Genomic DNA, 21,810 nt, shown 5'->3' on the forward strand with positions numbered 1-21,810 from the left:
AAAGGTCAAATTGGGCAATCAAGAGTATGAACAAAAACCCACATCCATTTCCGTCCTTAATTCAGGTAACTTTTTAGTAAGGAGCATAAAGATAAATGCTTTGCGTAATATGTTTGAGTTAGATGAGACTGCATGAGCCAAAATGGCGGTTTGGTCAAAGAATATCAAATGGTCAGTTGGGTTGGCGAAGACGAGGCGGGTTACAGGAGCATCAGCATCCATCAGCTCGGCATAACTGCACAGAAAAATAGAAAGAAAGAGGGGATGAAAATGAGAAAAGATAATGAAAAGCTGCGAGAGAGAGAGAGAGGATAGTGAAGTTTAGTGTCAGGAGAGAAAATGATTGAACGGAGCTGATCGGAGTGGCAACTTATCAGATATTCCACCGCCGAAAGCAGCCAGCCGAATGGGTACCTCTTCCTTTTGCGAATCCATGGCTCTCTTCCAATTATAATTGCAGATGTAAGAGCGGAAAAACGGCTATAAATACATTGGAGAAGGCCAGTTTGAGATAGTAGAGGAAATACGCAGCCCAGCATAGCCTCGAACTTGAAAAAAATAAATAAAACAAGAGAAATTTGAGAGTGGCTTTCATTTAATGCTAGAGAGAACCCCCATAATATTAGATTCAACGAATAATCTGCAGTTGAAAAGGAAGCAATCATTCAAAGTCCATGATCAACCTTGTAATATTTACTATTACAAGTGCAGTATCCCTTGGATCGATCCGGTGTTTTGACTGTATGTTCGTTTCTTTTTTTTTCTTTTTTTCCTTGAGAAAGTGAGATGTAGCAAAATTATGTGGCTTTGGTATAATACTGAATGCTGCTCTACTGCTGCAGATTCAGCTTTGCCTCAGAAACAATCATCTTTTAGACTAGGTGTGAAACGAAGATGTCTTCAGCTTCTGTCCCGGAAAATGTGTGGTAAGATGGACCAAATTTACCGAATTCCATATCATGTTCAAAATGAATCCTGGTCAGCACCATAGACTCTAAGGTCCAGAGTTGGTTGTTTCAATCTTAGGAAAATTTCATCAAGAGATTCAGACGAGGAAGCACTGGAGGACACCTTATTTTCTTGAGTCTGACGTAAAGGAAGGAGTTTCTTCGCTTCTAGGTTAGATTTGAAATTTTGATGACCGGACTTCATTGATTCCCATTTTGAGACTAATCCCCCAGACAGTGGTGCTCTTGCATTTTCAGAGTTGCCAACATCAACAGAAATGGTTTCTCTGCTTGTGCTCTTCTTTCAGAGGTTAGATTCACCCATCTTTCCAATTTCAGCGGCACTGTGTGCAGCTCTTGTATCTGTAGCAGCCTTATCCTGATATAACATTTTCAAAAGATAGATAACCATGGATGATTCAATACAATGTGTACCAGCAAAGTCATTGGCATGCTTTAGATATAACCAGACATCAGTTCTAAATACAAGAGTAGAATACACATACTGTGTTATTGCTGCCAGGTTCAACCCAATACTAATGCCGTTGAAATTCCTCTCCAATGGAATCAGGCTCACCGACTTTATGCCCTCGCTCAAGCCAAGACCATTCTGAAAAAGAAACAGAAGCATTTATAACTTGTACTTGCAGAGAACAATGAAGAAATTGTCATTGTGCATGCTGATGGCAATATTTAGTAATTACCTTTCTGCAAGATAATTAGTCCTGATGGATCAAATCCATCTGTGTCACCAGCTTCATCATGAAACTCGAATATCTTCCAGTTCCCAAAATAATCAATGACACGATCAAAGAAGTTTTTCACAAGAGTGTGTATACAACCATGATGAGGGGATAGATTTTATTGAATCCTTTAACAAAGAAAGGGACAACATCATCTATGTTCCCCATTCTCTGCATATAAGTTGATGTTACATGAGATTTCAAGATAATCAAATACTTAAAAGGAAAGGGTAACTCAAACCACATTTCTGTTTAGTCAAAATGACAGATTTTAAATGTCTCCGGGACAGGGACTTCACTGTTTAAGAAACTAAATATTCCAGTACACATGCCACGGTAACAAGCTTTGTATATATCTAAATTATTCAACAAATTTTGATCTTATAAGAACCTATCCCTCTTGCATCCTCCCTTTTCCATTCCCAATGAAATACAGTTTTTATGGTATAAAATTGTTTCATTTAAGAGAAACATACATTTTTTTCATAATAAATATTTTGGTCTTCCTTTTTAAGCATAGATTCCGAGAAGAAAATATCGCACAATTTATGCATCTTAAAAAGATTGGTGTGAGCAAACATTTTGTGAAATGATGAAGTTTCAACACTTTTTATCAACATCAACTTTTTCTCCAAAAGGAGAACATCACTGCAGTAGGCAAAAGGGGCAATATAAAAATAATTGAAATGCCCCATTATCCTGTGCTTATCACATAAATCCCAATTGCAGGGATGCAATTTAAGAACCATAAATTATTTTGCAGAACTGGTGCATAAAATTGAAACGTTACTATCATAATATGGCTGAATGTTGTCAAGAAAAACACAATGAAGTAAAAAAACCACTGACCTTCTCAAAGATTGATTTCCTATTTCCAGGGAGATGGATAAGATTGAGAAAGTTATATGAAATTGAAGGAGCATATCGTGCGACCATCCTGATAGACATTTACGAGTGAGATCCATTGCAAATTCTAAAAATGGGAGGGCAAGTAAAAGTTGCAAAGATGGAAGAAAAAAAGAAGAATTGCAAGAATATCATAAGCAGGCTGACTGGGCTTGTTTGTCTTGGTGTGAACGAGTAGAACATCAGCATTCCAATTTTGAACAAGGAATAATAGGTGCAGACACACATATACATCAGAGGGAAGAAAGCAGCAACTTGCAAATCAACACAATCATTTGATTACACTATGTCCCTTGGCCAATGGTGAAAACTGAATTTAAGATTCCACTCAAATGCACCATTTATCAACTTAAATCCACTGGGGGGATTGAGCAGGGGTTGTTGGACATCAAGAAGTTATTTAAGCTAGGCAGATTTTGACTTGCTGTTAGTAGCAATAAACAAATGAATAATTGACACTACAAGGCACCAGCGTTTCCAACTCTTAGTTTTGAGAAGGATGTTAAGACGGCATATGAAATGTTCGCTGGATTTCTTCCTCACATACAGAGAGAATGGGGTTAGAATAAAACGCTGACATCAAATTGCAAACTTGATTTCTACAGTTCAGTTCTTTGTTCTCACACATGCTCGATGTGTTGGGAATATTGACTCAAATCCCATAAGAGATTTGTTTGGGATTTGTTAGAGATTTATCAAATATTGCTTGATGGACAAAAAGACTTGCAAAAGAAGAATTCTAAGAGAAAGATGATTCTTAATAGATAAGTTTGACTTGCAAGAGAAGAATTCTAAAAGGAAAGAGATTCTTAATAGACAAGTTTGACTTACAGGAGAAGAATTCTAAGAGGAGAATGATTCTTAATGGACAAGTTTGTATGGTTATAAATAGGTGAAGTCTCCACAGGATTTGGTATGAGAAAAAGATGTAAGAGAGTTGTAGGGTTTTGTGGGATAGACATAGGAGTATTGGGGCTCTACGTCTTATGGGTATGTATGTTTGTTTGTGAGTGGACTAGAAGAGACTGAGAAGGTCTATGTATAGGTATGATGTATGAGAACATATGGGTATGTGTTTGGTTGTGTTGAAAGGGTGCACAAGAGTTTGGATTTGTGTTTGTTTGGGTTGAGAATATTTCATAGGACTAGAAGAGATTGAGAGTGTCTTATGAGTATTGATTGTTGAGTGAGGTTGATGATATGATGTATGTTTGTAATTCTCTACAACTAGTGGATCTTGTTTTTCATCCGTGGATGTAGGTTAGTTAGATCGAACCACGTTAAATTATTGTCTCTTGTGTATTTGATTTATTGTTTGATTTTGTTTCCGCTGATGTGATTGGATTGGAAGTTTTTAGTCCAACACGATACCTACCTGTGCTACATGCAGTTTACCCATTTGAGCCTCTGGAGAGTCCAATTTCTCAATATATTACATGCACAAGCATTTCCTGCTTTCCCACAGAGTCCGATTTCATTACGCAAGAGTAATTCATATGATTTAGCATCCCCTTTATGCATCTATAATTTCAACAGTTGACTTCATTTCAGCTCATCAATGACTATTGAGTAAATGGAATAAAAGGACTGTCAAAGGTTAAAGAAGATTCATCCATAATAAAAAATGGAGCATTTTGTGAGTAAATAAATGGAATATTTAAGTTGGAAAGAAATTGAAACAAAGACTGAGCTGAAGGCGTTGGTTATGGAGGCCTGCGCTGTGCCGCAGAATGGAAGTGACTTTTAGAGCTTGCTGTGATGGAGATAAACCGACAAGATTCGATTTGGGTTTTGGGTCGGGTTAGATGTTTGACCTTGCGGTCCTCATCTGAAACAATCTTCCAAGTGGTGGATCGGCGCAGTTTTGGACATACCATTTTTATTGCATAAGAAGTAAATTTGGTTCTTACGTGAAGTTATAAAATAAAATTTTTTAAAAAGTATTAATTTTAATAATACATTTAAATTAAAAATTTTTACATTATCACTCTATTTTTTAATAATTAATAAAATTATAAAGAGGATTGTATTTTTTATTTTTTTATTATAATTAATACAAATATATTTTTATTTATATATTTTTACCTAAAAAACTGTAATTTTATTTAATAAAATTACTTATTTATTTATTAATAATGAACAAAATATTATTAAATAATTTTTTTAACATTCTGTAACATTTTTGTATTAATATTAAGTTTGCTAAATGCTATTTTAATTTCTTTTACAATACTTTTATAGTATTTCTTATAAAAGCTTTAGCCAGGCCAAGAAGACCCTACACCTGTTTTATTATTATTATTTTTTACATTATCATTTATACATTTTCTCTCATAAAAATATATATTTTTACACATGAATAAATCATGGAGACAAAATCTTGAGAAAAATAATATTTTCAACTTTATAATAATTTAAACAATATCATGTGCTAATGAAATGCCTTTGATGAATATGCTAAGCCAAGATGGATCCAAATTTTCATGTTTGTTGCTCAACTACATTGTTTGATATAAGGTACATTATATGTGAATAATTTTTGAAAAATTATCAAATACGATGATGATAGTAGAACTTTATAATTTTATAAATGGATTAAAATGGTAACGTATGCCTTTTATGTTATATTTAAAAAGTAAAAAAAAATTAATTTAGAAAAAAAATGAGATATGTGTCACTATCTTAAGAAAAGATCTTTTTTATTACCTAAAAAGTAGTGAAAGTTTTTCAATATTTTATTTAAGAGTCAATAATGCTTTTTTTACCTAAATTATGATTGAAATTTAATAATTTTAAATTAAATATAAAAATAAATAAAAATTAATTAAAAAATAAAAATAATTTAAACAAATATTAATTATAAATTTTAAGTGAAAATGCATTATTGACCTTTAGATAAAGTAATGAAAGCTTTCACTACTTCTTAAAAAGTGCAGATAATTCTTTACTCACTATCTTAATCATATTTTTAGAGTTAAAAAAAATTCTATTGTTTGGTATATTAAATATATTTTTTTATTTGTTTTAAATAATAATTATAATATGAACATATAATTACATACTTTTTCTGTCTCATTTTTTTATCCATTTTTTTTAATTTATTAAGTCTATGTTTTTTTTTATAAAATCTAAAACTTTTATTTTTTTATATTTTAAAATTATTTTTATGATTTTTTTTATTTTTAGACATTAAAAAAATAGAACTTTAATTTTATAAAAAATTTAAATTTAATATTAAACAGACAAAAGTCAAAATTTTTTTCTTAAACTCTGAAAAGTTAATAATACCTAAATAATTTGAGATGGAGGGAGTATTATTAAATAATTAAAATTAATAGAACGGATATTAATTGAAAATTTGTATTATTATGTAAAGTTTGTCCATATACAAAATATATGAGATTAACTTTAAATTTATTTTTTTAATGTTAATGTAAAATTAGAATTCCGATTAAAATATTCAGTTTAAAATTTAACTTTTTATTTATCAAATAAATTCATTTAATGAAAATTATTTCAATTGAATTAAAATTTTTATTTATAAAATAAAGTTATTTAATTAGTCAATAGCCATAATATATGTTGGTTGAATCTTGAACTCTTAATTCTAATTATTGAAATTTAATTTTTGATAACCTCATTTATCAAAAAAATAAATTCATTTAATTAAAGTGTTTCAATATAATTAGAAGTCTTCTTTATAAATTGAATTCTCTTTTTATTTATCAAATAAATTAATTTAATAAAAGCCTTTCAATTAAATTTTAATATTTTGCTAAAAATTTGATTTTTTTTGTTTATAAATGGAATAAATCTGATATATTTTTTATTAAAATATTTAAAATGATAATTAAAAAATATAAGGAATATAATTTAAAAACTTAGCGGTTTTAAATTTTTTGAAATAATTTATTTTGTATTTAAAATTATCAAGATTGAATTCTGAAATTAAAAGTATAATATTTTTTCAAGAGTGAATTAGTTAATTAAATCTTATGTCTTTGTTTATTGATGCTTAACTAGTTATATTTTTGCTAAAAAAAAATTATTGCGTTTGGTAATTAGTAGTTTTTAAAATGGTTGATTTTGGATGAAGAGAAATACATTACAGTATAAATTATTCGGAACCATTAATGTATAAACTGTTGCTTAAATTATTCGGAATTGGCATTATTACTCTAATCACCATAAAAACAACAACAAATAAAACCAAATAAAAAAAAAGCCTCGAAATTTTCTTATTAAAATACTCTTTAAATTTTTTTTTAATTAATTATTTTCTCTGGTCTTACTTTCTTTCTTCCTGGTTCTTCTCCTTCACCCCTTTCTAAAACCATCTTCCCTTCTATTACTAAAGGCTCCCCAAACCTGCACTCAAAGAATCACTCTTCCGCTAGTTTTGTATTTCATTTAATGCACTTAAAAGATATTCAACACAAGACTCGTCTGCATGCTGTGGAGTACTTGGATACATCGGAATAATAAATGTTGTTTTGACAACCCTCTATACATTCTACTCCAAGCGAAAAATGAGATACAACAATTTGCAGGAAGCTTTGGCCAAGAAAAAAATTCACTAATAATAATAATAATAACCTGTGAAGATATGCCTTGATTGAGAACACACAGGTGACCTTACATTGATGGACAGGAGTGGACATCTAAAAGATTATTAGATTGTTGTCATTGATGCGAAAATAAAAATTCAGATCAACAAACTGATATGGGAGTTTGGGCAATTCTTCTACATCAAAAATGGCAAAGGCAGGATGGTGTTATGCAAAAGTGTCGCCATGTCATACCTTATCAAAGAATGTTTTGTCAGACTAAAAGAAGAGTACGGTTGTAACCTTCTGCTTTGGTCTGAAAACAAGCTCCTCCAAAGCCTCCTCCCGGGACAATGTAAAAGGGAGTGTAGAACACAATCCAATGCTGACGATATTCATTCAACTACTTCAAAAGGGATTTATGTGGCTTCTCAAGCATCAGCATAAATGATATCCATTTTACTACAAAAATAAATTGGGGTCCCGCGGCAACAACCAGAATAAAATTTTAATGACCCTAACTCAACTCAAGTCGTTTTGCCTACTGCTGCTTTTAGCTTTACGTTAATGTTTGTTTTTTCTTGCGTGGACTAACTCTTTTCTGTCTCTTGGTGCTATTGTTGTATGTGAATAACATAGCTCCAGTGTTGAATTTATGGATGACGAATAACGATGAATGGGAGAATTACGTTCTTCCGTCGATAGTTGAGGCACAAGGTCACTACACTTCAGCCTTTTGAGTGGTTAAGGTGACTGGGACAGCTGGCACACGTGGGCTTTACCATGAGCTGGCAAATTCAACTCAGCAATGGGATTCCTATTCCTAACCAGAAAAGTTCAAAACCACTTTCTGCTTGACTAGTGGACAATAATTAAGTCTTTGACTGGGGCTTAAGGTTTTTAACTCTTCCCTCAAATGAGACTTGTTGAATTTGGACTGTACTTTCCAAATTGCAACCCAAAATGAAGAGCTGGTCCATTTGATGGTAAAATCCGAAGGGTGAGAAAAAAGGGACGGGCAAAAACTAGCCATATCCTAAATGAAACTCCTCGGATTTGGAATTCTTCACCTACAAGACAAGGTGATGGAACTAAGAAAGTCCTGTAAACAAATGGATTAACCTATGCAGCAGTAGCATAAAACCCAGGACGACCAGCTTCAGCATGTTGTAATCTCCAGGACAGAACCTTTCATGGCATACATTCAACTAAAAATATAATCTTATAATAATAGCGTTTAGTTTGCAACCAACAGTAGTGTTAAGAACTATTAACCATCAACTCCTTGAGACGAGCATAAAAGCTTAAAACAAGCTAGATCAAGCCAAAGACATATACGGGCATCAATCAAAAAGAAGGCAAGGACAAAAAGGATAAACAGATGCAAGCATATTCAATATAGTGCACAACGCAATAAAATAACAAAGCTATATAAATATAAATTTGATAATACCAAGAAACATCTTCCAAACATTAAGATTAGAAAATATCTCAATCATCAGCTCCCTTACTGTCAAGAAAACAATTACTCCAAGAAAGAGTGCACATAGCCTCACTGCATTTAGAAAGCTTCAACTTGAAATGAAGAACTGGTGAAATACTAAGAAATTTTTAGCAGTACTTCCAAAGTTTATAAATCGAGGCATGATCTACTAAAAACAACTGAAGGGATAGTGGGACCAAGCAACTTCTCCATAAAAAAACAGCCAGAGAAGTTAAAAAACTACAAAGAAGATTAGTAACTTCACTGTTGTTTCTCATCCTCACGTTTGGGAGCTTCTTTGATCTCATCTGTCCCATCATCCTAAATGGATGAACACCAATAATAGTTAATAAGAAAAATTCAATATAAAAAGATGATACACAGATGGCAGAATTTGGGATGAAAACCAATAATAGTTAATAAAAAAAATTTCACCATAAAAAAATGATACACAGATGGCAGAATATTGAAGTCAAAAAAGAAAAAGAAAGGTGTGTGGTCTAACCTGCATATCTGAGGTCCACAGAGTGAGGTTATCACGGAGAAGTTGCATTATCAAAGTGCTGTCCTTGTATGAATCCTCTCCAAGAGTATCCAGCTCTGAGATAGCTTCATCAAAAGCCTGAGGAAAGAAACAAAGCATGTTGACTAAATAGAATTTGAAGACAAAATAAGGAAACTCCAAATGAAGAACAAAAAAGGATTTCTAAAACTATTCAAAAGAATATACATACATACCCCAATGTTTTTGATGAACCAGATGAATATAAAGACAAAACTAAAATTCTGAAGTGTTGTTATCCTACCTGTTTTGCAAGACTGCAAGCACGATCAGGAGAATTCAAGATCTCATAGTAGAAGACAGAAAAGTTCAGAGCCAATCCTAAACGAATAGGATGAGTTGGGGCCAGCTCAGAGTTTGCAATATCCTGAAAAGAAAACAGAACAAAAAGATGCAGATAACATCAATAACGGACTGAAACTAAGGACAAAACACTCAAAAATCAAAGGTAAATATCTTCTATTTATATGTTAAAGTGAGAAAAAAATCAGATCCATACTGATTTCAAGACTTTCAAGACAAAAAATAGCAGTAACACAGGCCCACATAAACAGGAACTGTATCAATTTGTGACATGACTAGAAAAGGCTCAATTTTTTCTATGTTACCTGGATGAATTGAAGTAATCTATGTTACTTTGGCCACGGGTGAGTGTCGAATATGGGTATGCCCAATTTTTCTAAATTTTTCTATATATTTGGAGGATTGTGTACCCCCATATCCATGTCCAAATATGTGCCAGACACGAGTAGTTCAAGGAAAATGAAGAGTGGCAGTAACATAGTAAATGAAAGGAGTGACTGTGGTTCAGATATAAAAACAACTTATCTTGGACCCAACAAGAAATTCAGCCATGCACGCTTAAGTACATATAAAAAAGAAGACTCCAATAAAATTTCCTTAAACCGAACCATGAAATATTGGTAGAAAATAATATAAACCAAATTCGAAAAGCATATTATTAAGACCATTTTTATTGCTAATTTTCATAAATTTTCTATCGCGATTCCATGTAATGTCTTCTAACACTTATGTTTCCCAATCAAGATACGCAATTCAAAGCAGATCCCGATATAAGCGGTAAGAAATAAACAACATATCAAAGGCATAATTACAATTGTAGATCGATAAACTTGATTGCCCCATATCAAACTATTCCGCAATTAAACATCAATCAGATTCATAAAATTAAACACATATTCATCACAATTCACATTTAAAACTAACCAAACCCTAAAATTAAACCAAATCAAGGCAAAAAAATGCACAAGATCGGAAAGGAAACTACAGAAATGCACACAAACCTGAGCAGATTTATACGCAGTGAGCGTATTTTCGGCAGCGGCTTTCCTGTCATCGCCAGTCTTGAACTCAGCCAAGTACCGATGGTAATCTCCCTTCATCTTCAGATAAAAGACCTTGGAATCTCCGTTCCCGGCGGCTGGAACGAGTTTCTCGTCCAGAAGCTTCAAAATTCCGGAGCAAATCTCGGACAACTCAGCCTCGATCTTCGCCCTGTACTCGCGGATGACGGAGACGTGCTCAGCGTTGCCACGTCCTTCCTCCTTCTGCTCGATGGAGGAAACGATCCGCCAGGAGGCACGGCGGGCGCCGATCACGTTCTTGTAGGCGACGGAGAGGAGGTTCCGTTCCTCGACGGTGAGTTCGTCGGGGGCGGGTACGGCGGAAACGACGTTTTCCATGAACTTGACCATCTCCTCATAGCGCTCGGCTTGCTCAGCCAGTTTCGCCATGTAGACGTTTTCCTCACGCGGGGAAGGGGTGGCCATGGTATTTTTATGGATGGGAAAGGAAACCGAGAGGATTTTTCGAGAGATTGGGTTTTGAGCGGTTGAGTTTTGGAAAAAGGAACTAGAAGCGCTGCTTGATGTCGCTTTTTTATGGTGGAGCCGAGGGCTTTTTTTTTTTTTTTTTAAATGAACTTGTTTTTTTTTTTTTTTGTTTACAATAATAATAAAAAATGATAGTCTAAGCTTTATCTAGACTTACAGTATGTTTGAATTAACATTAATAAATATTAATAAAAATGGAAAAAAAATTTACAATAGCAATAGATTAGTTAGAGCTTAATTACTAGTTTATGTATACGTTTAACATTTTTGAGGTTTTAAAATTCACAAAACGATTAAAACATTTACGTTTAACATTTTTGAGGTTTTAAAAGTCACAAAACGATTAAAACATTATCATGTACCATTTTATTTATAATATTTATTAATTTTTTAAAATAAATTATTATTCTATACACCCTGCTATAAAAATTTAAATTATACAAACAAAAGTAAGAAGTTGACACATGTTTATTTGTTAATTAATTTTTTAATATTCACAAATATATCTTATTAGAACAATTGTTCGCTTTTTAACTTTGTGGATGAAATTTTGAAAAATTATTATCATTATTATTATTATTATTATTATTATTATTATTATTCAATACATTAACAATACTTTAATACGAAATATTTAAAAAATTAAAAAATAATAAATATACACAAAAATCTTTTAATCAAACTTGTAGAATTTAAAAATTGAAATAATAATAACACTATTATTCTAATGTTAGGAAATTGGGCCTATTAATGTGAATCAATCAAGTTTTACCGAGACTAGGTCAAGGCCCAAAAGATATTGGCCCATTTAGAAGCCGAGCCACCCGCTTCCGAGATAAGGCCTCATTTTTATTTACCCTAACGTCCTTTTACACTCGTCATCCATCTTTTGAACACTGATCTGCCTCGTGTTTTTGAGCAGCGGCAGATAAAGTTGATCCAAAAATGAAGGTACGAAGCCCCCTGAAAATGAAACGAAAACCCTAATTTGAGGCGCAAAGGTCTCTCTTCCGTGTGTTTTAATTTTAATTCATTTTTGTTGTTGGCGTACAGTTTAATATCGCGAATCCGACTACTGGTTGCCAGAAGAAGCTCGAGATCGATGACGATCAGAAGCTGTAAGTTCCAATTTTTATTTATTTAGTTTTATTTTGTTTGGTTGCTGAGAAAGTCGATAGAAAAACATATGAAAGGAAAAAAAAAAAAACCAGGAATGAGAAATCTGAAGACTCAACTTTTGGTTACAAATAGCACAGACTCTAAGAGTTAACTTGGGTTTGTGAGATTTAGTTGAATGACCTTGTGTAATTAAAGATATTGATGTTCTTTTAATGCGACAGTCGGGCATTTTTTGACAAGAGGATCTCCCAGGAGGTTGTTGGAGACGCTTTGGGCGAGGTATGTAGTTTTTAGCTATTTGCAGTTAATCTTACTTTGAAATAATGATTGATCTGTTCAACTGAATATATGTTTCCTTTTCCATTTATTTTGACAGGAATTCAAGGGATATGTTTTCAAGATCATGGGAGGTTGCGATAAGCAAGGATTCCCAATGAAGCAGGGTGTTCTGACTCCTGGTCGTGTTCGTCTCTTGCTTCATAGAGGTAATCTGTCTGCCGAGCATTCTAAAATATATTTGCATTGTGGAGTTGCTAAATATAAATAAATGGAACATAATGCTTTTCTACATATATTCTTTGTCATCAAACCATCGGCCTTGATGATAATTCTACGTTTACTCTTATTCTGCTTGTGTTGTTTAATCATGCGTGACTTAGTTATTTGATGAGTTGTCTTTCTGCCTTACCTTTTTTATGTCTGTTGCTTGGTACCTCAGCGTCCTGTTAAACATTTGTGGGTTGGAATGTCAGTTTCTAAGACTTCCTGTTTTCCTCTGCAGAACTTGAAGTTGATTCGCTTATATTGCTTGAGCAGGTACCCCATGCTTTCGTGGATATGGAAGACGTAGTGGAGAGCGCAGAAGGAAGTCTGTTCGAGGATGCATCGTTAGCCAAGATCTGTCTGTTTTGAACTTGGTTATAGTGAAGAAGGGTGAAAATGATTTGCCTGGGCTGACTGACACTGAAAAACCAAGGATGAGAGGTCCAAAGAGGGCATCCAAAATTAGAAAGCTCTTTAACCTTTCCAAGGAAGATGATGTCCGGAAGTATGTCAACACATACAGGAGGACTTTCACAACAAAATCTGGTAAAGTTCCTTTTTCTTCCTTAACTTTCTTTTGTAATGAAGATGGTCTCAAGATGCAAGAGACTAGGTGGATGTTTTATGATTCGATTGCTACTTAGGCTTCTCTAGTTATTAGCTTACTTTGAAATGATCTATTTAACAAATAAATTTATCTTCTAGACCATAACACAGTGCTTAATATGCATAGTTATAGGTTGAAATTCTGTGAGGGTTCCTTATGTGATAGTCATTGTATTTTCTCATATGAATGACAGTAATCCATGTGAATGTGCCCAACCATAATTCTAGGTCTCTAGCTTCTAACATTGTTAAAATTGAGTATTGCATTGCATCTGCATGCCTCACTTGTCACCCCATTGCCATAATGGAGTTAAGAAGGGTTTTGGTTTTTTGTTTATTCATGCATGGAGCACGCAGGAACTAGGGTATTGGAGATAGGATCAGGGTTAGAATTAGAGTTAGGGAGAGTCTTGATTTTCTTATTGAAATTATTACTTACTGATAACCCTTTCTGCGGTCTGCAGGTAAGAAGGTCAGTAAAGCTCCAAAAATCCAGAGGCTGGTAACACCATTGACCCTACAAAGGAAGCGTGCTAGAATTGCAGATAAGAAGAAGAGAATTGCCAAGGCCAAGGCAGAGGCAGCTGAGTACCAGAAACTGCTTGCCATGAGGTTGAAGGAGCAGCGAGAGCGCCGTAGCGAGAGTTTAGCAAAGAGGAGGTCCAAGCTTTCTGCTGCTTCTAAGCCTTCTGTTGGGGCTTAGATTGCTTTTGAAGTTTTGATGAACAATGGATCTTGTCAGTACTCAGTTTTTGTAGTGTTACGAGTCGCGATCATTTAGCTTAGTGTTTGATGTTATGTTATTTTGAATACTGAGAGTTGGTTTAGATTTTTGTGAATGTTTCTATCTATTACGTTATTTATGTGGCCCAGCATTACTTGCCTTCTCAATGTGCTCCTCTGGCTTGGCAAGTATGCGGCTTCAGTTGTAATCTTTTTCACATTCAATGAGGCGGAGAGTGCTGCTAAGGATTTTATGTGTATGGATCCAGTTATAAAACAACATGACACGGTTAGAATCTCATTTGTGGCTGTTTTCTTCCGAGAAACTTATCAATACTTTATTCATCCAACGAAAGCATTTTGAAAGAGTACCAAAAAATAGCAGCACAAAAAGAGAACTAAAAAAGCAAGACAAAACAATAGCGTGCTCCAAGGAGACAGCCTATTTAGAGTAGGTGTAATCAAAACAACCGTGAGGAGGCGTGAATATAAAGAAATTGTCTACCTCTGAACGTATCATTTAGCAAGCAGCCTAGCAACGATCAGCCCTGCAGTTATTGCTGCTCCAAATAAAGCATGCAATCGCACACAGTAATATTTTGCCATGAATATCTTCCCTTTGTCCTGTAAGAAAAAGAATTTCTATAGGAAAATGCTTTTTTTTTTTAATTTTGAAGGAAATAGTAAGAAAATAAATGGGCATGCATCTCCACTCTTGAGTCACAGTCCACATAGTTAAAAATCATGTGTCAATGCAATACCATAAAATGTGGCAAGTGATGCAGCTAGTTGTGGGAAAGAGGATCTCACAATCACTATTCTCTTTTGCTTCTTTGGAAATTGGGGGTACACTCTCCATTACCAACATTGAGATTGACATACAAGTTCACTGCTTACCTTGTGGTTCTCTTCAACAAAGCTAACTACCAGTTTCCCAATAGGTATGGTCCGGGCACAAAGAGCTGGATAAAACCAAACACAAACACAACAGCTGCAATAAGCATACTTATGAACTATGTACTATTTGAGCATCAATCACACGAAATGCATTTTCTCTTACCAATTTTTAACTTTTACTTACAATGCAAGTTAGCGGAAGAGCTTTGCATAGAGCAAGAGGAAATAAAAGAGAATATAGTGTCAATATTGCCCTTTTCACGACTACTGAACCTCTCTCAGTGCCCATCTTGACCTGCAATAGGGAAAAAAAAAAGTTTGCCCTCTGTATCACAGAAAAGCCTTGATTGAGTGTACATACCAAAGGTGACATTTTTCCAACAGTCGTATCTTCTTCAACCTGAAATGTACAACATTTATGTTATTAATACAAAACAAATGATGAGAATGCAAATTTTCTTAACACGAAATACCGAGGAAAAAAATTTAACCTGATGAAATGACTACAAAACAGAATAAGGGTTGTCGTCTAGCCTACAAGGACTGATGCAGAAAGAACTGTGCAATTTAAGGGGAGGAAGATTATCTCACTGCCAAGTTTGGCCAAAATTAGTACATTGAACAGGAGAAAGTCGAAATCTAGAAATGTAGCACTTTTGAGTAAACAACCTTGTGCTGCCCAGCAGCATGTAGAAGGAAGTAGTAGCAAATGGACCAAAAGCGGCAAAGCACAAGGGCTCTCCCAAACCTTGGTAACTTAACCGAAATGGTGGGCACAGCAATGGATCCAATGTTAACTATATATCAGAATCTCATAAATGTCATGGTAGCCAGATGATAGAAGAGATAATTAAAAACTAATGTTTATAAATGAAAAGTCATATGCCTGCTGCATGCAGCACGCATGCCCCTCAAATGAGAAAAATTATTGAAAATTGATTTGTATCAATGCGATTATTCCAATTAGATTCACTCTACCTGATATACATAACCACATATGATTGCGCAAGCCAGTAGTAATAATGAATGCATATTTCTTGCATTTACAGATGCCCAAGTCAGCCCCATGAAGCCACGGGCAAGTGACAAGTAGGCAGCAATAAGGGGCCCTGAGCGGCTTTCCAAGCAAAATACAGAATAGTCTTTTTTTCATCAGAACACAGGAAAAGCTAGTTGACAAATAAAAGAAGATACATACATTGACAAGAGGCAAAGAATCAAGTTACCTGCCAACCATATTTACTACTGACTCCTTTTGGTTCTTATCTGCTCCTGTATCGAAATCGTAGACATCATTGCTGCATATCAACAAAATCTGAAAATTTTAACTCCTCAAAGCTTGCCAAGAATCAAGTAATAACTATTTCACCACCACCATAACTCACCTTAAATTGATCCAAGCAATAATAAGAACTGAAGAAGCCAAGAGCATAATATAACGCGTAGCAGAAAACAAGCCTGTTTGCAAATAAGCCACTGCACCACCTACCTGCTCAAAAATACAAACAAGGATAACGCACACAAAAAAAAAAAGTATTGCATTAAGATTGCATAGAAGCACATTAGTGAAATATTTTTATCCAGTGGCAACAAAAGAGAATGAATCAAGAATTTCAAAACTTTGTCTGCGGTAGAGACATCCAAGGTGAAACAGTAATACAAACTTTTCGCTTGACCTGATGCAGGATATTGGTGTAATGCTCTAGGTACTTCTTTTCAAGGCCGCATTAGAACTAAGGGATCAAGTGCATTCTGCCAAAATTAAGGCTCTGTCAAGTTGATTATATTACTTTGTCCGTACTGTTAACCTACCAACTTTTAGTTCTCCTTGTATCATGAATGACTATATTGATCTCTTGATCAAGCAGGTCTGAAATTATTATCTTCCAACTAATAAGTGAATTAGATAAAGGGTGAGCTAGAAATGCAGATTCGGGAACTTCCCATCAAATATTCTGAGGTCATTGTCAAGAAGAATGGATTGACCCTTCATCCTTCAATCCATCATAGTTTTAGTGTTAGAAAAATCAGTACTTTATGCCTGTATGACATACATCTGCCTCAATTAGTTATACAATAATGTCCGATTGCTTTATACATGAAGTAAGCTTAAACTTCTTGGTTTCAATGCAATTTTATCATGTCTAATTGTCTATGAAGATTCCTATAATGGACTCCTCAAAGGCTATCTCCACGACATAGAAGGATTCAAAATCTAAAAATAGCAAGTTGCTTATGGGAATAAACGGGTTCTTTATGATAAAACTTCCATATGTAGAAGTAACTCACAGTTAGAGGAACCAAAGCAACAGAGTAAATCGCTAATTTAATTGCCCTCCATATCAAGGTTGCTCTAGAAACATCTTTCTCCTCTTGATGGGTGCTGTCAGAAATATCTGCTGTACACTTGGGAAATATAAGTTGCTGTCGATTTGGGCACCTGATTTTTAATCTTCTAATTTGGAAAAAATTTTGATCATTGGAGCAGAAATGCAATGACCCTCCGAAAGTTTTTGGAAGACGATCTCCTTCACAGGACCTGAGGAATATGCAATTCAAGTAAATGTAGAGACAAAGGCCAAGGACTCTTTCTCTCTCTCTCTCTCTCTCTCGTCCTTCTTCTTCCATACTAGGAAAAGGCGAAGTGGGGATGCAGAGATAACTGAATCATGTGGGGAAGTGATAGATATTAAAAGTATTAAGCATCTCTCAAACATTATGCTAGCATTTGCAAGCACCTTTGTACATAGGACCATTGTCATAGGAAATCCAGAAAAGATCTAAATAAAACAAAAAGAAATGACTCAGACAGCTCAGACAGTTCAAAGCATACAAAAATTACACAATCCATCCAAAATTTAAGTTGTAAAAAGTCATCCAAAATATGAACAACAGTGCATTCCAAGTTAAAGTACTGAATTGACAAACTCTTTCTGCTTTCTGGGGTGTGCTTTTTGTCAAATTGAAACTGTAGGCTTATACTATCAGAATAAACAAAGTTCATTTAACCACAAACTTAGTAAATTCTACCTCAAAACAAACAGCTAACAGTTTACACCTTCGTAAAAACTGCAGTAGAGACCAAAAAAAATTCACCTTGTAAAGAAACACTGCTTTGCGAAGTTTTCATGGTGTATCCCAACGCCAGGCAGGAGGAGCTAAGCGTTGCCGCTAATGGCTTTAACATGTCTCAACGTTGCCTATAGGCACCAGATATATTGGAAATTAACAAAAGAGAATACAAGAAGATTGAGAAAAAAGAAGAAGACCAAAAATGCCATGTAATCTTACAGCAGTAAAATGGGTCGTCATTGTTGGGCTAAAAGCCTCCAATCCAATCACACACAGCAGAAGTGAAATCAAACAATAAAACAAATACATAAGAGACAACAATTTAACGTGGTTCGGTCCAACTGACCTACATCCACGGATGAGAAAAAAGATCCACTAGTTGTAGAGAATTACAAACTTACATCAAATCATCAACCTCACTCAACAATCAATACTCATAAGACACTCTCAATCTCCTCTAGTCCTATGGAGTATTTTCAACCCAAACAAACACAAACTCAAACCCTTCTGCACCATTTCAACATAACCAAACACATACACATATACTCCCATACACCATACCTATGTGGACCCTCTCAATCTCTTCTAGTCCACTCACAAACAAACATACACACTTATAAGACGTAGAGTCCCAATACTCCTATGGGGTGTCTATCTCACAAAACCCTACAACTTTCTTACATCTTTTTCTCATACCTAACCCTGTAGAGACTTCACCTATTTATAACCATACAAACTTGCCTATTAAGAATCCCTTTTCTTTTAGAATTCTTTTTCTGTAAGTCAAACTTGCCTATTAAGAATCCATTTTCTTTTAGAATTCTTCTCTTGCAAGTCAAACTTACCTATTAAAAATTCTCTTTCTCTTGAAATTCTTCTTTTGCATCTTCTTGTCCATCAAACAATATCTGACAAATCTCAAACAAATCTCTTATGGGATTTGAGTCAATATTCCCAATAATCTCCACCTTGACTCAAATTCCATCAATCATTTGTCTTCATACTAGACATGCTTGGCTCCACCTGCAATGGAAGTCTTACAATCATCTTCTCTTCTCTTGTGTCTTCACGCTTCATACAAACCAATCCTCAATCTTCAAAACTCGAACTCAAACTCTTTTTCTTGAATTGAGCTCCTCTAAGCTTATTTTTTCCCATGTCTTAAACCAAGCTCTTCCTACATCTTAAACCTTTAGCGTTTTCACGTCTCAAACCTTCGATTCTTTTCACATCTTGAATCTTCAACTCTTCTCACGTTTCGAACCTTCAGCTCTGATACCACTTGTTGGGGAACACCACAGCTCTGATACCATTTGTTGGGCTAAAAGCCTCCAATCCAATCACACACAGCAAAAGCGAAATCAAACAATAAAGTAAACACATAAAAGACAACAATTTAACGTGGTTCGGTCCAACTGACCTACATCCACGGATGAGAAAAAAGATCCACTAGTTGTAGAGAATTACGTACTTACATCAAATCATCAACCTCACTCAACAATCAATACTCATAAGACACTCTCAATCTCCTCTAGTCCTATGGAGTATTTTCAACCCAAACAAACACAAACTTAAACCCTTGTGTACCCTTTCAACATAACCAAACACATACCCATATGCTCCCATACACCATACCTATATGGACCCTCTCAATCTCTTCTAGTCCATTCATAAACAAACATACACACCTATAAGACGTAGAGCCCCAATATTCCTATGGGTGTCTATCCCACAAAACCCTACAACTCTTTTACATCTTTTTCTCATATCTAATCCTGTAGAGACTTCACCTATTTATAACTATACAAACATGTCTATTAAGAATCCCTCTCCTTTTAGAATTCTTCTTCTGTAAGTCAAACTTGCCTATTAAGAATCTTCTTCCTTTTAGAATTCTTCTCTTGCAAGTCAAACTTACCTATTAAAAATTCTCTTTCTCTTGGAATTCTTATTTTGCAAGTCTTCTTGTCCATCAAGCAATATCTGATAAATCCCAAACAAATCTCTAACAAATCTCAAACAAATCTCTTATGAAATTTGAGTCAATATTCCCAACAGTCATTGCATCGATTTTCAGCCTGAAGACCAGATAAGCTGACCTTGTGCCAATTGAACCCCCCAACTCTTTTATTGGCCTCAATTAAACCTCAATATATAATTTGATTGACACCTGGCTACATAAAAGCTTTTTCTTTACTCCAAACCTGGTAACTTACCATCAGTCACCTGACATTTTCGTTCAAATTAGATTAATAAATTGAGGGTTCAATTGACATTAATGATAATTTGAAGACTTATTCTAATGTTGTTTGTCCGGATATGGTTGGAAAGATAACCCGAAAACGGGCAAAATCTTCACTACCCAATCCTATCCATCCATAAAATATTTTTCGGGTCATGTTAGCCATGTAAGCTCATGTTTTATCAAAGTGAGTTGTCCAATAATAATTAAAAGATGTTTGTCAAAATAACACTATTCGTCTCATTTTGCATTGCTCTTATTTTATCAGTAGCCAGCATTCTCTTTATTTCCAGTTTCCTGGCTGGTTTTGCCACCTGATTTTCAATCTTCTTTTGAGATAACAGAACCTCAATCAGAATGAAATTATGCAGAGACATATATAGTCCAGGAATAATATTTCTCTCTCCCTCCCCCATCCTTGGGAAAGCTATATAGAGCAAACCGAATGAGGTGACCGTTTGATTTATTAACAACATTAATTAAACATCTCTCAACATTCTAAGCTAGCTTTCACAGTTCACACTTCACAGGGAAGCAAGGGTCGTTGTTGTCATTCATTGCAATGCAGTTGATCCTTGAAAAATTTTAGGATTTCAGATTACTTGTTTGTAACACAACAACCTAGACATATACAAGTGGGTTGGACTAAAATTATGCACTTTTAAAGCTCAATGATGGAGCCAGCACTCGTCAAGAATCGGAGCATTTTCGTCGGAGTAAGCTAAAATAAATTGAAGCACGTAGTGTTAGAAATATTGACTCAAATCTCATAAGAGATTTGTTTGAAATTTGTTAGATATTGTTTGATGGACAAGAAGATTTGCAAAAGAAGAATTATAAGAGAAATGAGATTCTTAGTATGTAAGTTTGATTTGTAATAGAAGAATTCTAAGAGAAAATGAATTCTTAATAAGCAAATTTGATTTACAGGAGAAAAATTCTAAGAGGAGAGGGATTCTTAATAGACAAATTTGTATGATTATAAATAAGTGAAGTCTCTACAAGGTTAGGTATGAGAAAAATATGTAAGAAAGTTGTAGGATTTTGTGCGATAGACATCTCATAGGAGTATTGGGGCTTTATGGGTGTGTATGTTTATTTGTGATTGAATTAGAGGAGACTGAGAGGGTCTACATAAATATGATATATGAGAGCATATGGGTATGTGTTTGGTTATGTTGAAAGGGTGCACAAGGGTTTGGGTTTGTGTTTGTTTGGATTGAGAATACTCAATAAGACTAGAGAAGATTGAGAGTGCCTTATGAGTATTGATTGTTGAGTGAGGTTGATGATTTGATATATGTTTGTAATTCTCTATAACTAGTAGATCTTGTTTCTCATTCGTGAATGTAGGTTGATTGGATTAAACCACGTTAAATTGTTATCTCTTATATGTTTAATTTATTGTTTGATTTTACTTTCACTGATATGATTGGATTGAAGACTTTTAATCATATCAAAGCTATGATGTTCACCATTCAAGACAAACATATATTAGACTATCCATCTAAAAGTTTCACGTTGCAAAACCCTTCATGTAGGATGGATGGTTCATTATGTAGGATGG

General features: G+C 34.4%; 4 protein-coding genes and 1 long non-coding RNA gene across 18 annotated transcripts; 1 reads left to right on the forward strand and 4 right to left on the reverse strand.

Moving 5' to 3' along the window:
• Window positions 1-18: 18 nt before the first annotated feature.
• LOC149519940 (uncharacterized) lies at window positions 19-550 on the reverse strand. The gene is made up of 2 exons (XM_089751841.1): window positions 415-550; window positions 19-235 (listed from the first exon to the last, which is right to left on the reverse strand). The coding sequence occupies exons 1-2, from the start codon at window positions 537-539 to the stop codon at window positions 19-21; spliced, it is 342 nt and encodes a 113-aa protein (XP_089607967.1). The 5' UTR covers window positions 540-550.
• Window positions 551-622: 72 nt separating this feature from the next.
• LOC149519941 (uncharacterized) lies at window positions 623-3,368 on the reverse strand. Of its 3 annotated transcripts, XR_016330173.1 has the most exons (4): window positions 2,540-3,367; window positions 1,652-1,861; window positions 1,454-1,557; window positions 623-1,326 (listed from the first exon to the last, which is right to left on the reverse strand). It is a non-coding gene; the product is annotated as an uncharacterized LOC149519941 (long non-coding RNA). The 3 variants fall into 3 exon arrangements; XR_016330167.1 differs by having other exon boundaries at window positions 623-1,557; window positions 2,540-3,368; XR_016330158.1 differs by having other exon boundaries at window positions 1,454-1,861; window positions 2,540-3,348.
• Window positions 3,369-8,557: 5,189 nt separating this feature from the next.
• LOC111309089 (14-3-3 protein 6-like) lies at window positions 8,558-11,153 on the reverse strand. The gene is made up of 4 exons (XM_022907939.2): window positions 10,493-11,153; window positions 9,433-9,555; window positions 9,132-9,248; window positions 8,558-8,947 (listed from the first exon to the last, which is right to left on the reverse strand). Exons 1-4 carry the CDS (start codon window positions 10,976-10,978, stop codon window positions 8,888-8,890), a joined length of 786 nt encoding a protein of 261 aa, XP_022763674.2. The 5' UTR covers window positions 10,979-11,153; the 3' UTR covers window positions 8,558-8,887.
• A 744-nt stretch (window positions 11,154-11,897) lies between these two features.
• On the forward strand, window positions 11,898-14,333 carry LOC111309091 (small ribosomal subunit protein eS6-like). Its single transcript, XM_022907940.2, has 6 exons — window positions 11,898-11,992; window positions 12,095-12,159; window positions 12,382-12,439; window positions 12,537-12,645; window positions 12,977-13,249; window positions 13,774-14,333. Exons 1-6 carry the CDS (start codon window positions 11,987-11,989, stop codon window positions 14,010-14,012), a joined length of 750 nt encoding a protein of 249 aa, XP_022763675.2. The 5' UTR covers window positions 11,898-11,986; the 3' UTR covers window positions 14,013-14,333.
• A 150-nt stretch (window positions 14,334-14,483) lies between these two features.
• LOC111309090 (2-carboxy-1,4-naphthoquinone phytyltransferase, chloroplastic-like) lies at window positions 14,484-18,268 on the reverse strand. 12 transcript variants are annotated; one of them, XM_089748196.1, is made up of 10 exons: window positions 18,221-18,268; window positions 18,026-18,129; window positions 17,219-17,468; window positions 16,315-16,418; window positions 16,156-16,227; window positions 15,908-16,046; window positions 15,291-15,329; window positions 15,114-15,224; window positions 14,930-14,994; window positions 14,484-14,656 (listed from the first exon to the last, which is right to left on the reverse strand). In XM_089748196.1, the coding sequence occupies exons 4-9, from the start codon at window positions 16,359-16,361 to the stop codon at window positions 14,956-14,958; spliced, it is 447 nt and encodes a 148-aa protein (XP_089604322.1). In that variant the 5' UTR covers window positions 16,362-16,418; window positions 17,219-17,468; window positions 18,026-18,129; window positions 18,221-18,268; the 3' UTR covers window positions 14,484-14,656; window positions 14,930-14,955. The 12 variants fall into 12 exon arrangements, 7 of the variants coding, with proteins under 7 accessions (XP_089604322.1, XP_089604303.1, XP_089604307.1 ...); XR_016330210.1 differs by lacking the exons at window positions 14,484-14,656; window positions 14,930-14,994 and adding exons at window positions 15,421-15,487; window positions 15,599-15,726 and having other exon boundaries at window positions 15,070-15,224; XR_016330208.1 differs by lacking the exons at window positions 14,484-14,656; window positions 14,930-14,994 and adding exons at window positions 15,421-15,519; window positions 15,599-15,726 and having other exon boundaries at window positions 15,070-15,224.
• Between the last annotated feature and the right edge of the window lie 3,542 nt (window positions 18,269-21,810).

This window comes from Durio zibethinus, chromosome 2 (assembly GCF_047325235.1).
Source record: "Durio zibethinus cultivar Kanyao isolate XHJ-2024 chromosome 2, ASM4732523v1, whole genome shotgun sequence".
In the NCBI taxonomy this organism is placed as follows: domain Eukaryota; kingdom Viridiplantae; phylum Streptophyta; class Magnoliopsida; order Malvales; family Malvaceae; genus Durio; species Durio zibethinus.

Excerpts from the sequence above, each read along its gene's own strand:
- LOC149519940 (XM_089751841.1), bottom strand. The coding sequence starts at position 539 with ATGCTGGGCTGCGTATTTCCTCTACTATCTCAAACTGGCCTTCTCCAA. Across the intron at positions 236-414 it reads TGGATTCGCAAAAGGAAGAG|TTATGCCGAGCTGATGGATG; the intron begins GTACCCATTCGG and ends TTTTCTGTGCAG.
- LOC111309089 (XM_022907939.2), bottom strand. The coding sequence starts at position 10,978 with ATGGCCACCCCTTCCCCGCGTGAGGAAAACGTCTACATGGCGAAACTG. Across the intron at positions 9,556-10,492 it reads CTGCGTATAAATCTGCTCAG|GATATTGCAAACTCTGAGCT; the intron begins GTTTGTGTGCAT and ends TTTTCTTTTCAG. Across the intron at positions 9,249-9,432 it reads CTTGCAGTCTTGCAAAACAG|GCTTTTGATGAAGCTATCTC; the intron begins GTAGGATAACAA and ends TTCTTTCCTCAG.
- LOC111309091 (XM_022907940.2), top strand. Across the intron at positions 12,160-12,381 it reads ATCGATGACGATCAGAAGCT|TCGGGCATTTTTTGACAAGA; the intron begins GTAAGTTCCAAT and ends TTAATGCGACAG. Across the intron at positions 13,250-13,773 it reads GACTTTCACAACAAAATCTG|GTAAGAAGGTCAGTAAAGCT; the intron begins GTAAAGTTCCTT and ends TGCGGTCTGCAG.
- LOC111309090 (XM_089748173.1), bottom strand. The coding sequence starts at position 16,361 with ATGCTCTTGGCTTCTTCAGTTCTTATTATTGCTTGGATCAATTTAAG. Across the intron at positions 16,228-16,314 it reads ATTGCTTGGATCAATTTAAG|CAATGATGTCTACGATTTCG; the intron begins GTGAGTTATGGT and ends GTTGATATGCAG. Across the intron at positions 15,330-15,907 it reads TATGTGGTTATGTATATCAG|GTTGAAGAAGATACGACTGT; the intron begins GTAGAGTGAATC and ends TGTACATTTCAG.